The 12,895-nt window shown below is 53.9% G+C and overlaps 1 protein-coding gene and 1 long non-coding RNA gene across 4 annotated transcripts in view; both read left to right on the top strand.

Moving 5' to 3' along the window:
* The window catches only part of DPYSL2 (dihydropyrimidinase like 2), a 149,978-nt gene that overhangs the window by 68,589 nt on the left and 68,494 nt on the right, over positions 1–12,895 (top strand). Inside the window, exons 1-3 of one of the 3 annotated variants that reach the window (XM_002709455.5) lie at positions 5,704–6,114; positions 9,169–9,257; positions 11,191–11,375. In XM_002709455.5, coding sequence (XP_002709501.1) covers positions 6,076–6,114; positions 9,169–9,257; positions 11,191–11,375 — 313 coding nt within the window. In that variant the 5' untranslated portion in view covers positions 5,704–6,075. Of the gene's footprint in view, positions 1–5,703; positions 6,115–7,123; positions 7,336–9,168; positions 9,258–11,190; positions 11,376–12,895 lie in introns of those variants that run through there. The other 2 variants (XM_070068271.1, XM_051842554.2) reach the window with 2 other exon arrangements.
* Positions 7,741–8,156, top strand: LOC138848456 (uncharacterized). The gene is made up of 2 exons (XR_011386252.1): positions 7,741–7,865; positions 8,016–8,156. It is a non-coding gene; the product is annotated as an uncharacterized lncRNA (long non-coding RNA).

Raw genomic sequence — 12,895 nt, 5'->3', positions numbered from 1 at the left:
GAAATATATGAAACTTGTATAACTTAAATAAAATTTTTTAAAAATTGAAGCAAACAAAAAAACCACCTGGGCCATCTTTTGCTGTTTTCCCCAGGCCCTTAGCAGGGAGCCTTTTTCTTAGCCCCCTGGGGAACTGACAGAGTCTACATCAGGGAGGACACAGCTGCTGTGGATCTGCCGTGTTTGCTGGGTGTGGTGGAGCGCCAGCCTCAGTGTGAACTTGGAAAGAGGAAGCCACGTGCAGTGACTGCAGCCAGACTGCAGGCAGAGCTGGGCTATGTGACCCTCAGGCCTGATGCTCCCGAGCTACATCTGCATGCTTGGCCACCGGGGACTAGAGCCTGGGCCACCTGGGCTTAGCCAGTGGGCCACATTGTCACCATCTGGGTGAGTCAGGGTTGGACGGTGGCAGGTGCACCCCAGGGAGGAAGCGGCAGCATGTGACATAGTGGTCACCCATGCTGGGAAGTAGCCCAAGGAAACCATGTGTCCTTGGAAAGGTTCTGCCATTCATTTGTCCATTCGTCTCCTGTTTAGTGAGTGCTGTGAGGTCCTCAGGGGGGTGGTGGTGGTGGTGGACAACAGGCTGTGTAGGTCTTGCCGGTGACAGGTAGTGGCAGACAGCGAACACACAGGTAAGCAGTGCGCAACAGTACTCCAGGCTGTCATCGTCACTACTGAGTGGACTGGCTTGAGGTGGTGGCCAGGGAGGGCTTCCTGGAAGCAGGGATGGAAAGAACTGGCCACAGCACAGTGAAGAGGGGACATGGCAACGAAGGCTGCGTGAAGCGTGCTGTGGCGTGTGCGGGATGTCAAGAGGGAGCCGAGGACGAGGCTGGAAAGGAAGGGAGGGGTCAGATGGCGCTGGCGGAGCTGATAAACAGTTTGCAACTAACTTACAAGAAGCCTGCCTTGTCCTCTGAAACTCTTAGTAGAGAGGGTAGCACGCTAAACTGTGCATCAGTCTCTAGGATCTTGGTGTTGTCAGTTCCGTGTCCTGTGTGGGGAGGGCGCCAGGCCACCGGGTGCAACTGCATTCTGTTGGGTGATGAGGAAGGAAGGAGAAGCAGAATTGATTTTGAAACAGGGGCAGCATCTAAGGAATGGGGCCTGAGACAGGCAAAGGACTCGTGGGCTTTGGCGTCACAGAGACCTGGATTTGAGCCCTGGTATTGCTGTGTGTGAAGCTGGACCTGGAACGAGGGTCTCTGTGCTGTGACAGGAGGATATGAGGCTTACCTGGTAGCACGTGGTGGGCAGGAGGAATGAAAGAAGATGCGTTCAGAGCACTCCATGACAGCAGGTGCACAGTAATTGTCCCCTCCCTCCCCCTGGATCACTTAACAGAGTTTCAGTGGACTGCACTGTTGCCAGAAGGCAGACAGGAGAACCCAGGTGATAGCATTTCCCACTCTTGTGTAAATCGTGGCTCCCCTGGGTCAAGAGCAGGCCATGGTGCACTTCAGGGAGTGGAGAAGGTACTGGCCAGGGAGTGAGACCTTCCTTGTCTAGAAATGGGGGTGGGGGGCGGATGGGCAGCTACGTGCCCAGAGGCACACTAGGTAAAGAACCGTTCCTGGGTATGACAGGCAAGTCTGGGAACATCAGAACAAGCCAGCAAGGCGGGCTCCCAGCCCCAGGCTACCCTGCGGGGACCAGGATGGTGGGGAGCACACGCACACTCCTCTTTCACCACCAGAGGGCAGGCCTGAGGCACAATGGGCAGGGCGAGTGCCCTGAGTCTATCGCTGGGACCCCCAGGAAAATCTGCAGTCATCCCAAGTTTGGGATGCAAGGTGTGACTTGGTTGGGGTGTAATGTGAGGTGTGTGTGATGTCGGGGGCGTGTGTGCTAAGTGGAGGCAACAGGAGAAAGCCTTCTGGATGCTGTGACGTGCACACTTTCCTCTGCGCCCTGATGTCTGGCAGCAGGTGGACAGATCAGCCTCGTGTCCTTGTCCTCCTGCAGTGAGGACTCTCCAGGACCCCTCTGGAGCCCCAGTGCCTGTGGCCAGTCATCTCTCCAGTTGTAGCGAAGGCAGTGTCTTCTGCTTTAGAGCGCCTCACCTGTCACCCACTGGGGAAGGTGGTGGGCAGTCTCCAGCCATTGCCCTTCAGCTGTCCCTCTGCAGCCTCTGCCCCTTTGGGGTTATCCACACAAGGAGAACGGTCCTCACTGCCCGATTCCATCTGCAGCGAGGAAAGCGTCACTTCCAGCTCAAGTGTCCTAGTCGATGCCCTTCGTTTTTGGCAAAGAAGGATTCTGGTACCTTCTGACCACCGCATTCATTTCAGCCTCCTCTGCAGGATGACTTGGAGGCCACAGCCCTTGGCTGGGAACTGCAGCAGCGTGCGGCTTTGGACCATGCTCCCTTTTGCACCTGTAGGCTCAGTCCTTCCCGGCAGCAGTCAGTGGCTCCGAGCGCCCCTGCTCTGTGGTGTTAAGAACAGTACATTTCCACGGAGGCCCCCGGAGCGCCCCAGAGGCAGAAATGGGAAGGTGAAACCAGGAACAGGACTCATGCTAGGCAGATGTTGAGGAACTGAAAGCCGCCGGCAGCCCACAGCGTCGCAGTGGCAGTCCTCATCTACCCGCCTTTTCCAGCAGGCTGTATGATTGATGTCGCCATGTTAAAACCCCGGTCGGGTGTGCCCATTCCTGCGCCCCTCCCCACATCCGAAGGGGAAGGATGAGTAAGACTTTTGGAAGAGTTCCCACCTCTGTGAGCTCAGGTTTTGAAAGGTATAGGTGGTGTAATATGATCAAGGCTATCGTGTAGGCACGTACAAAGAAAAATGGGGAGGGGGTGGAGGACAGAGCACTTTCAGAATTTGGTATGGAGGAACAGTTATAGCAATGCCTTGTATGACAACTGGGGTTTGATCTAGGACTGAGTGCTCTTCTCTGACTTACCAGGCTTGATGGTACATCCAGCTTTGTTAGGGGAGGCGTAGTTCGACATTTAGGCAGCTGCAGCCTTGCAGAGACACTAAACTGCAGTGTCACAGGGCTCTCCTGCAGCTTTCGAGGCCTGGGGACGATGCGTTCGCTCGTCACTGAGGAGGGTCCAGCAGAATGACAGTGCTAAGAGGAAGGCTGGGGCTGGGGGCTTTCTGACACCAACACTCGCCATGTGGGTGATGTGGAGGGTTCTGTCCTTGTCGTACCAATGACAGCAGTTTTATTTGAGCACTTGAAGTCGAGTGCACCTGCTACGGACCACACAATGTGCTGGTGACTGGCAGAGGAATGCAAGGCTCTTCCGCTTCTAGGAGTTGGGATCCAATAGGAAAGAAATGGACAGATCATTTCAGTAGGGTGGACAGGAGGGGACATTTCAGTTTGGGAAGTGTCCTGGGAAAGGGGAGGGAGGGAGAGGACAGCACGGGGCCAGGCACAGATGTGAGGAGGGGCACTGAGAGGTTTGCCCTGAAGCTGTGTGGGTATCTGCGTGCACCCTCTGAGCGTGGGGCAGGTGGGTGTAAGCACCCGCAGGGAGACCGGGGTCACTCGGGACTGGCACCTGCTTAAAACACACCACACTCGTGCTCTCAGACTGCCTGGGCAAGTCCTTCCGCCCAGCCGCCGGGAAAGCCTGGGACGTGACCCCAGCTTGCGTTTTGCTGGTGCTGGGGGAGGAGTATGGGAAGGCAGTGAGATGGGAAAGGGGCTTCAGATGTGGAATCTTTTGCATGTAAGACGTGTTTAGTTTTTAAGAATTTGGAGAAGTCATGCCTGAGAATAGGTTCAAAAATAATGATTTGTAATTTTACAGTATATTTTCATTGCTTTCTTTTTCCCCTAAAGAGAGTGTAAAATCCATCATTTATATTAGTAAGTCTATCAGTGCAGAGTGGGTGGAAAATTCTCCCCCCACCCCCTTTGCCTTTTCCATATTGCAGTGAGCGGTAAGTATGATAAAAATGCAGATGGCACACCGTTCTTTGCCGTGGTCAATTATAACTATTTGTTTGGTGTCTTCTATGTGCCAAGTACTCTTTTAAACAAATCAATGCAGTCTTTGGCCATTTACAGGCGGAAATGTCAATTACCGGGGACCGAGAACTCCTATCAGTGGCTGTGGAACTAAGACTAAACAAAAGCTCTTGGGAGCTTTATCACAAAACAAAATATAGATGGAGGGCGGCACTTTGTATTTTGATACAAAGCTAAGTTGAACCAGTCAGTAGTGAAGCTTTTTCTGTGTCCCCAACAGCTTTCTGGGACTTTTGATTTTATAGGTACAGGAATGAAATGGTGGACAGACAGACCATCCCCCAAAGTGGGCAGGTGCATACAAACACTGGAACATAGAGCACACAGGATTATTCTTTATGTAACAGCTAATCTTTGCTGAGCAGGTGTGAGCCACTTAAACGGATGCTCTCTTCTTGCCGTGGCCATCTGATGGCCTAGATTATGTAGGATTCTAGGTATTGTTTGATCTCAGAGAAACCCCGAAGCCACGGACCCGACCCCAGATGTAGCAGCGTGGTTGTGCCCCCATGGAGGGCCCGGGATCCGCTGGACCCCTCCTCTCGCACAGGGTTCTGAAGTTAGGGCGGTTTGGAGAGCAAAGCTGAGGGGTCACATCCCTGTTCAGTGGCCGGGCCCACGGAGAGGCCTTGAACGCCGTGTTCTGTGCCTAGACTTCCTGAGTTTCCTCATGATTCAGTTTTCTTTCTTGGGGTCCTGCGATGCGGGGCTCCTCGACGCTGTCATCCCCGCGGCTTCCCAGCGGAGTTGCACGCACCGGCGGAACACGCCGCCGCCCCCCACCCAGCGCGAGCCCCGAGGCGGGTCTGGGTGGGCGTGGCTGTCAGCGGACACCCGGCCCCAGCTGAGGCCGCTCGGGCCTCAACTCGCCGCGGCCGCCCTTCCCCCGGTTCCTCGTGGCTGCGAGGCACAGAAGGACGTTTCGGGGCGGGGTGTCCAGCCGCGGCGCGCTGCAGCCTTCCCCGGACGCATCCCGGCCCTCCGCGGATTCGGGCGGGCTTCCTCCAGGCTCGCGCTTCAAGCTGCCGGGCCACGGATGCTCGCAGCCCCGCGCGCGCCCGCATCTTTGCAGCCCCGCTTAGGGCCGCGCCCCCGGGCCCCCGCAGCTGGCCGCAGGCGGGCCCTCCCCGGGGCTGGGCCGTGCACGGGCGTGGCCCGCGCGCCGAGCCCTCCCCTCCGCTCGCTGCCGCTTGAATTCCCCAGCCGACTCCGGGGCGAGGGTGGGGAGGGGGCCCGGGCGCCCCTCCCGGGCCGCGCGCCGCCGGCCGGCCGCACAGTCGCGCGCTCGCCGCCCGCGAAGCCATTGGCTCGGCGCAGTCACCCCACGCGGGGCTGCAGCGGCGGCCTCCGCGGATTGGCGCGCGGGCGGGCGAGCACCGGGGAGCGCGCGAGCGTGTGCGTGCAGCCCGGGCTGCACCGGAGCCCCTCGGTCTCCAGGTGCCGCCCCCTCCCCTCCCCGCCCGCGACGACCACTCCTCCATTGTCCTGGCGCTGCGGATGCTGGCGTCGGGGGCTCCCGCTAGCTCTGGCTCTCGCTGGCCAGGCCCAAAGAAAGGGCGCGAAAGGCGCGCGCCCCGCTCGGGCGCACGCACCGGCCGCCGCCCCCGGCCGCACACTGCAGCATTTCGCGCGCTCGCGCCGCGCCCCTCCCCGCGCTCCCTCATTTGCATACTCCGCGATCGTGACCAATCCGCGCTCGTCTCTCTCGAAGCGGATGGCTCTAGCCTGAGAGGAAAGGGAGTGGCTGGCGGCGCATGCGCCGAACTGGCCGACTCGAACCGAGGCTTTTATTGCTGTAGTTTATTTCCACCCCCTTCCCTCCTGTTCTCTCTCCTCTCTTTTTTTCCGCCCTAGCTGGGGCTGTGTTGGAGGAGAGGAAGAAGGAGAGAGAGAGGCTTGTATTCGTCCTTTACCTTCCTGAGACTTGCTACGAACAAGACCACATAGGCGGTTGCATCTTTTTCAATTCTGCAACAAAAAAATTATATATATAAATATATATACACATACCAAATCCCCTTCCCGGCAGTTCTTGCTGTAAAGCTGCCCTCTTGCAATTGATTTTTTCCCAGGAGAGAGATGTCTTACCAGGGGAAGAAGAATATTCCACGCATCACGGTGAGTTTGGGACTTGGGGGAATGTGCGATCGGCCAACAGCCTTTGTGCGACAGAGCATCTGGGCGGGGGACGTGGACCCAACTTTTTTTTTTCCAGCCCCCCTCTGTTGCTAACGAGGGCGGCGGTGGCGAAGGCGGTGGGTGACGCCACGACACTTGCAGGGCGTTAAAACGGGCGCGAGAACGCCCGGAGGTGGCCTTGGGGAGCGCGCCAGGTCCGCTGTCTCCTTTCATTGTCAGCGCGAGATGCTGCGGCGCTGGCCCGCGGGGCGTACGCAAATGGATGCCAGATTGACTATGCATGGTTGCAGCTCGGATATTGTTCTCCCGGCTGCGCGCTGCGGGGCGGACTCGGCGCCGGGGGCCGGGGGGCACGGGTCCTCCCCGGGGCCGCCGCCCCCGCCCCCGCCGGCGAGCGCTTTCCGGAGCCTCCCTCGGGCTTCGGGCTCTGCGCCGAGGCTCCTGACAGCGCACGGATGCTGGAAGGGCTGGGTGCCGCGGCGAGATGTGGGGCGAGCGGAGAAGCAGCGCCTCTCTGGAGCCCGGGGACCCTCGGGGTGGCCCTGTGCGTTCTGTGGCCCTCGCGTTGGGGGCTGGGGCCCTGCCAGGGCTCCGGGCTCCTTTTCCCGGCCCCTTTCTGCTCCTTCCGCCGCCCGGGAGGCGTCCGTGTCTGCGCATACAAAGCGGGCGGGAGGGTGGGAGCCGGGGGCCGCGCGAGCCGGGCCCGGGAGGTAATGGCGCTGTGCGCCGCGCCGCGCAGACAATGATCCGAGCGGCCCCGGGCCCCGGGGCAGTGCCTCCGTACATCACGGGGCACATCCGTGCCACGCATCCACGCTGCTTCAGCGAGGAGCGCCGGCTCTCGCTGCCCGCTCGCGCCTTCTCACTCCCAGCCTCTCCCCATCGTTTCCTGGAACCATCTCGCCTGCTCTGTGTTCTCTGCATCCCAGGGCGGGAGGAGCGCCGGGGAAACTCATTGTTACATAATGCTGTGCAGTGGCCACCGACCAGCTGATTCCCGGGAAGAACCCGGCGCTGAGGCCGAGAAGGAAAGGATCCTTCTCCTCGCCGGGAGGTGCCTGGGGCTGGGTTCGAGGACGCGCGGTCGCCATGCGCACCGGGCACACCCATCCGCAGGAGACAGACGTGGGACCCAGCGCACGGGGGAGGGGGCGTGTGCGCGGCGGCTCCTAGGATGAGCTGGGTGGTTCTACCGCGAGGGTGGGTACTTGCCTTTTTTTCTTTTTCTTTTTTCTTTTTTTTCCTTGAAGGCAAACGACCCGAGATCCCCAAAGGGCTGGGCGCAGGGGACCCTGCTCTGTGTTCTCTCCCGAGCTGGGGGAGGAGGGGGGTGATGGGAGCAGAAGAGATGCAAGGCTCCAAGAATTTGTCCTCGTGGATGAGCAAGGCAGTTTCGTTTTGACAGGGTGGGGAGGGAAAAAAACATTGAAGCGAACAATCGACAAGACCACTCTTTAAAAGAGCGCCCCCTCCACCCCTAAAAAAAAAATCTGGCTGCGATTTCATAGGACCTATATCTCGGTTTCCCTCCCTCCGTCACGTTCTCCAGCCTCTTATGTAAGAAGCCTTCTAGAAGGCTCTAGAGTGAACAAGACTGTGATGTGTTCGCTGCTCTCTGGTTGGGGCGCGGCAGTGACTGAGGGGCCTGGCCGTGAGGGGCAAGGCCCCTCCCTGGCTCCCAGGCCGTATCTGGCTCACGTTTGTAGACCCAGGAAAGAACCCTGGCTCAGGTGACTTGGGGCAAATGGCGTTCCGTCTCTGGACCTGTTTCCTTATGTGTTGGGGGAATAGAATCTGGCTCCATCTGCCTCACTGGAAGCTGTGCTGGGGTAATATACCCGACAGGATTTTGTGAAGGTTTTCGTGTTTACCTCCTACAGGTGCAGGAATTGCTGTCGCCTCTTCCCCTTTGACTTTCTAAGGTCTCTATCAGGATGAAGAATCCCACAGTGTACACAATTAAAACCATCGATGGATGGCTTTCAGTATGTTAGAGAAACAATAAATACTTTCTAAACCCACGTGCCTGTGCATTTGTGTGCAAACGTATTTGATTTCCCGGCGCTTATACATGTTTACAAAAGGATTCTCTATGATATTTGTTTCTTGGCAGCTACTAGACGTAAATAGCTCTTACTGAGTATTATTTTGTAGTTGACTTCTGAGTTAATTGGCAGAATGATTTTTGAAATATGTTGCATGTTAAAAGAATAATATATGGCTTAGTTTGTAAGGTTTAAGCCCAGTCTGGAATAACGCAGGTGCATATTTACTGAACAGGATTTTAGCATTCCGTTCTACCAACAGCATGTGGGATAGCGATGAGTCATGGTGTCCCATGTCGGTACATTCTTGGCTTTGCACAAATATCACCAATGAAAACACAAGTGGACCAGCAACCTATAGTAGTGTTAGGATTTGCCTTCTCTCATATCTCATCATGAAGCTTTACTGTTTTCTTAACAGGTTGGTTGAACTGGTCTATTTTTGTGGTATCCCTGCCCCACCCCCACTCCACAACACTTGCCATGATTTTCCTCAAAGATAAATGTGAATGAAGGACACAGTGAATTGAAACCTTGCTGTGGTTGAACCAAGTATGTTTGTGTAGTGGATCCCATGACAACAGACTTTTGGTCGATTTTCCTGGACACAGATCTCAGGGAGATGTGACTTTCCTATGTGTGGGTGTATTTTTTTTTTTTAAATGAGATTTAGCCAAAAGCCACTTAAAAAGCATTGACTTCTTTATCTGAAATGTTTTCAGTGTTCTTCAATAGGAGGTTTTTTTTTTTAGGGTCTAATAGAAAGATGGTTCATTTATCTACAGGAAGCCTTGGCAGCGTGTGACTCATCAGGTGCTGATGAATAGGTTACAACACACCGGCTCACCTTTGTCACTGAACCTCCCCACACTGGCTCATTTGAACCTCATTTTTGAATAGTGAAATACACCCTGGGCTCACTTATCTTTGGCCCTGTGTTTCTCAGGGGTCAGTTACGCATTGTGACCTTGTTCCCTCTTTGTTTCAGAGTGATCGTCTTCTGATCAAAGGAGGTAAAATTGTTAACGATGACCAGTCCTTCTATGCAGACATATACATGGAAGATGGGTTGATCAAGTAAGTGTAGCCCATTGTGCAAAGATGTGTTTGCAGCCTGTAGTCCCAGTATTCATTCATAAGCATTAGCTACCATTCACCCCCCGAGTCTCAAGCTTAAATGTCTTTAACAAGTGACCAATTTAGTATTTTCTTTAAGGCCATTTTGATGATGGGGATATGTGAACTCAGGAAACCTCAGATTGAGGGAATTCAAAGCCATTATTGAATGCACATCCATTGCATTATACATGAGTGTTGTGTGATTTGCTATTTTTAGTGGAAGTGACACAATATCTTCTTGTTGCCAGCTCAAATACATGGCTCATGTACATGTTCAGGTACATGCTGAAGGTTTTCCTAGAATGTAGTTGTTTGGATTGCCCCGTCCTGGGGCACAGATGTGGAATACGGCCTTTTCTATTGAGATAGCACGTCTGTCTTCTCACTCAGAAATCCACGCTGGAGCGGCTGAAGAACACCAAGCTAATTACTGAGTAGCACACACAAATCACTGCCTAATCCTCGGGGCACTCTAGGTTTCATGCGTTAAGAGGCAGCTAGCACAAGCAGGAATGCCCTTGTGTTGACTGTGTATTATGCTGCAAAGGAGAAACAACGCAGCAGTTGCTGCATTTGGGTGTTTTTGGCCTCAGAGGTTAAATGAGCTGAGTATGTACCAGTGCCCTGCGCCCTTCCTACTGGGACAGCTCACAGGGCTCTGGAGAGATAGCACATCTGTTTAAAGAAAAACATTCAGCAAATGACATCTTTTAAATAAGCAGCATTCATCAAGGGCTAGCAGCAAGCCAGTCCGGAGGAGTGGAAAACTGGAGTGGAGATGACCGTTGCCTGGAAGCTCATCCCGATTTATGAACATTACGTAGGTTGTAAGATTTCCATACGGGTATTTAATGTCTTCTCCATTCGCGTTGCTTGTGACAGTCTCAGCTGCCAGCTCCCCAGTGCTGTGACTTTCATGTTCCATTTCCCCCTCGGTTAGGAGGCAGCCAGCGTACAGTCTGGTCTGGCAGGACATTGGCCTAGAAGGGAGCAGGCCTGTATGCTATTTTTAGTTGTCACTAACGTGTCTTAGATCCTTATCACCCCCCTCTTCCTTAATTTTCTTTTCTAGAAAATTGGTAGAAAGATGTATGAACACTATTTTTTTTTTTAAGAAACTGGACATGAATCATGCGCCCCAACATAATGAATATTCGTTTTTCTGCCTTTGTTTCTCTGAGTTGCTGGGAGCATGCTTCCACATCAAACACACTTTTATTTGTTCTTTCATTTTTTATTCATTTGAAGAGCAGAGAGAGACAGAGATCTCCCATCCACTGGTTCACTCTTCAGTGCCCTCAAGAGCTGGGTATCCAAAGACAGGAGTCAGGAACTCAATCTGGGTCTCGCACGTGGGTGGATGTGGCCCATGTATTGAGCTATCAGCTACTGCTTTCCCGGGTGTCTGCTGGCTGGAATCTGAAGTGGATCCAGAACTTGAACCCTGGCACCCTGATACGGGATGCAGGTGTCCCAAGCGGGGTCTAAACTGCCGTGCCAAAGGTCCACCCCAACACATTTCACAGTGTTCATGACTTTTTTTTTTTAGCTCTTTTGGTCTCCCTCCACTCTTCCTATTTTCTGTTGAAAAGGCTATATTGAAAATAAATGTTTAGAAAGCGTAGGCAGATCTGAAGAACATTACTATATGATAATCAGCTTGAATGTGTGTGTTGCAGAAAGTTGAGTGACATTTTATATAAATATTTTGGGGCCTTTGTTATCATTTCATCTTAGGCATTTCTTGGTAGCTAAACTGCTTTCAATGAAGCCTCTGAAGCCTGTTTGAGTTTTGTTTCTCACTTATTCTGTGTCTGGAAGATAGTTTTTGGCTGATCCTGTTTGATTCCACGTTGCACTTACCACCCTGTCACCAACCCTGTTTATTTAGGCAAATAGGAGAAAACCTGATTGTGCCAGGAGGGGTGAAGACCATTGAAGCCCATTCCAGGATGGTGATCCCGGGAGGAATCGACGTGCACACTCGGTTCCAGATGCCCGACCAAGGAATGACATCTGCTGATGACTTCTTCCAAGGGACTAAGGCGGCCCTGGCTGGGGGGACCACCATGATCAGTAAGAAAATTAAGAATATTTGAAAATGAGTCTGTGCTGTTTGAATCTTTCCTTCTAAAGCTTGCTGAATTGAGCAGTGTTTGTTCCGCCAGAGCAGGGGGTGGGGTGTTAACCATTTGTCTTACTTCCTTATCTCCATTTTTCTGTTGAACTTTGAGCTCTCCACTTGAGCTTGAGCGGACATTGGAGGGGGTTTTGGCAGAACCAGAATGACTTCTTGCTTTCTCTGTTTGAGGACTTCAGCCTTTTTTGAACACAATGTATGATTTGGTTGTGAAAACACAGTATTTGGAGTCATCTTCAAAACTGTCAGTGTTCTCCTTTATTCACAAGTATTTGATTTAAAAAAAAATTCACAAGGGTGGTTTTTTGCAGAATGGGGATGGGGTACAGCAAGTGTAATGTTGGACTGGGAGTTGGTTCCACTGGTAGGAAAACCAAAGGTTGGGGAGAGAGACTTCCTCACTGGAGCCTGGCTAAGAGGGATCTGGGCAGCCCTCTTGGACGAGGACCCTCAGAGATTAGTTTCCTTTAGGTGTGAAAATTTCCGACATCCACAGCTGGGCGCCCTTCGGGTTTTGCTCCTCAGGTTCTGTTGAGCCAAATCTAAAGTGTGTTCACTGGGCACAGCACACATGCCAAGACTTTGCTTGTGAACGCTCAGCTTCCGGAGTGCCTTTTGACAAATGCCATTTGGTTCTTGATGAGATGGGCAAGCTACACAGAGCTCGTCAGATTCATGGTGTTAAAAATAGGTTTGATGGAAGAGTGGAAGTCCCTGTGTTGTCTGTTGGTTCTGCGAGGAGAAAGAACTTAGCTGTTTCTGCTTTGGATAAACCTAGCCTGCTGGTTGTTTTCCAGAGCGACAGTCTTTTTACCTGTGGCTTCTGAGTCTGTCCGGAAGCTTCTTCTTGGACTGCCCTGAGCTGGAGGAGCATCGCCCTGCCCTCCCCGGCCTTCTCCTCCCCGTGGGCGCCTGCTCGCCCCCGTGGCTTCTCTGTCCTCTGTGGTGTGAGAGACCCAGGTCTCCCGTGTCCACTTCCACGTCGTGAGCCTCCCTGTTGGAGTATGGACTGCTTGTGTCTTGCTCCACCCGTTGCTTTTTGGCCTAGGGGGTGCCGTTCTCCAGGGGGGCCCTTCACGCCCACCCCAGGGCCCAGCTAGTCCAGAAGCCTGCTGCTTTGTCCCTAGTGCAGGACTCACCTGGTCCGAGCCAGAAATTGGGTGGGGGGCCGCTTGCTAGCAACAGCTGAGCCGGGGCGAGCATGGACTGCTGGCCTGACCACCAGAAAGGCCAAGTCACGGTGGTACTCTGCCTCAGCTCCGAGCTCACGTGGAGGCCCTGGGGGCCCTGCCTCGGTCACACAGAGTCTGTAAGCCATGAATGGTATTTCTTGGGTCTGTGTTCAGCAACATCACTCATCACAGGGGTTGCCCAGTGGGAATCGCTGGGGGCATAGACTCCTGGCAGTCAGGAGCCTGGAGCTCTGGTCCCCTTCACACACCAGCCTGCTGAGTGA

The sequence above is a fragment of the Oryctolagus cuniculus genome, chromosome 2 (assembly GCF_964237555.1).
Source record: "Oryctolagus cuniculus chromosome 2, mOryCun1.1, whole genome shotgun sequence".
NCBI classification, from domain to species: domain Eukaryota; kingdom Metazoa; phylum Chordata; class Mammalia; order Lagomorpha; family Leporidae; genus Oryctolagus; species Oryctolagus cuniculus.
The sequence above is the reverse complement of the archived record's forward strand: the minus strand, read 5'-3'. Positions and strand labels throughout refer to the sequence as shown.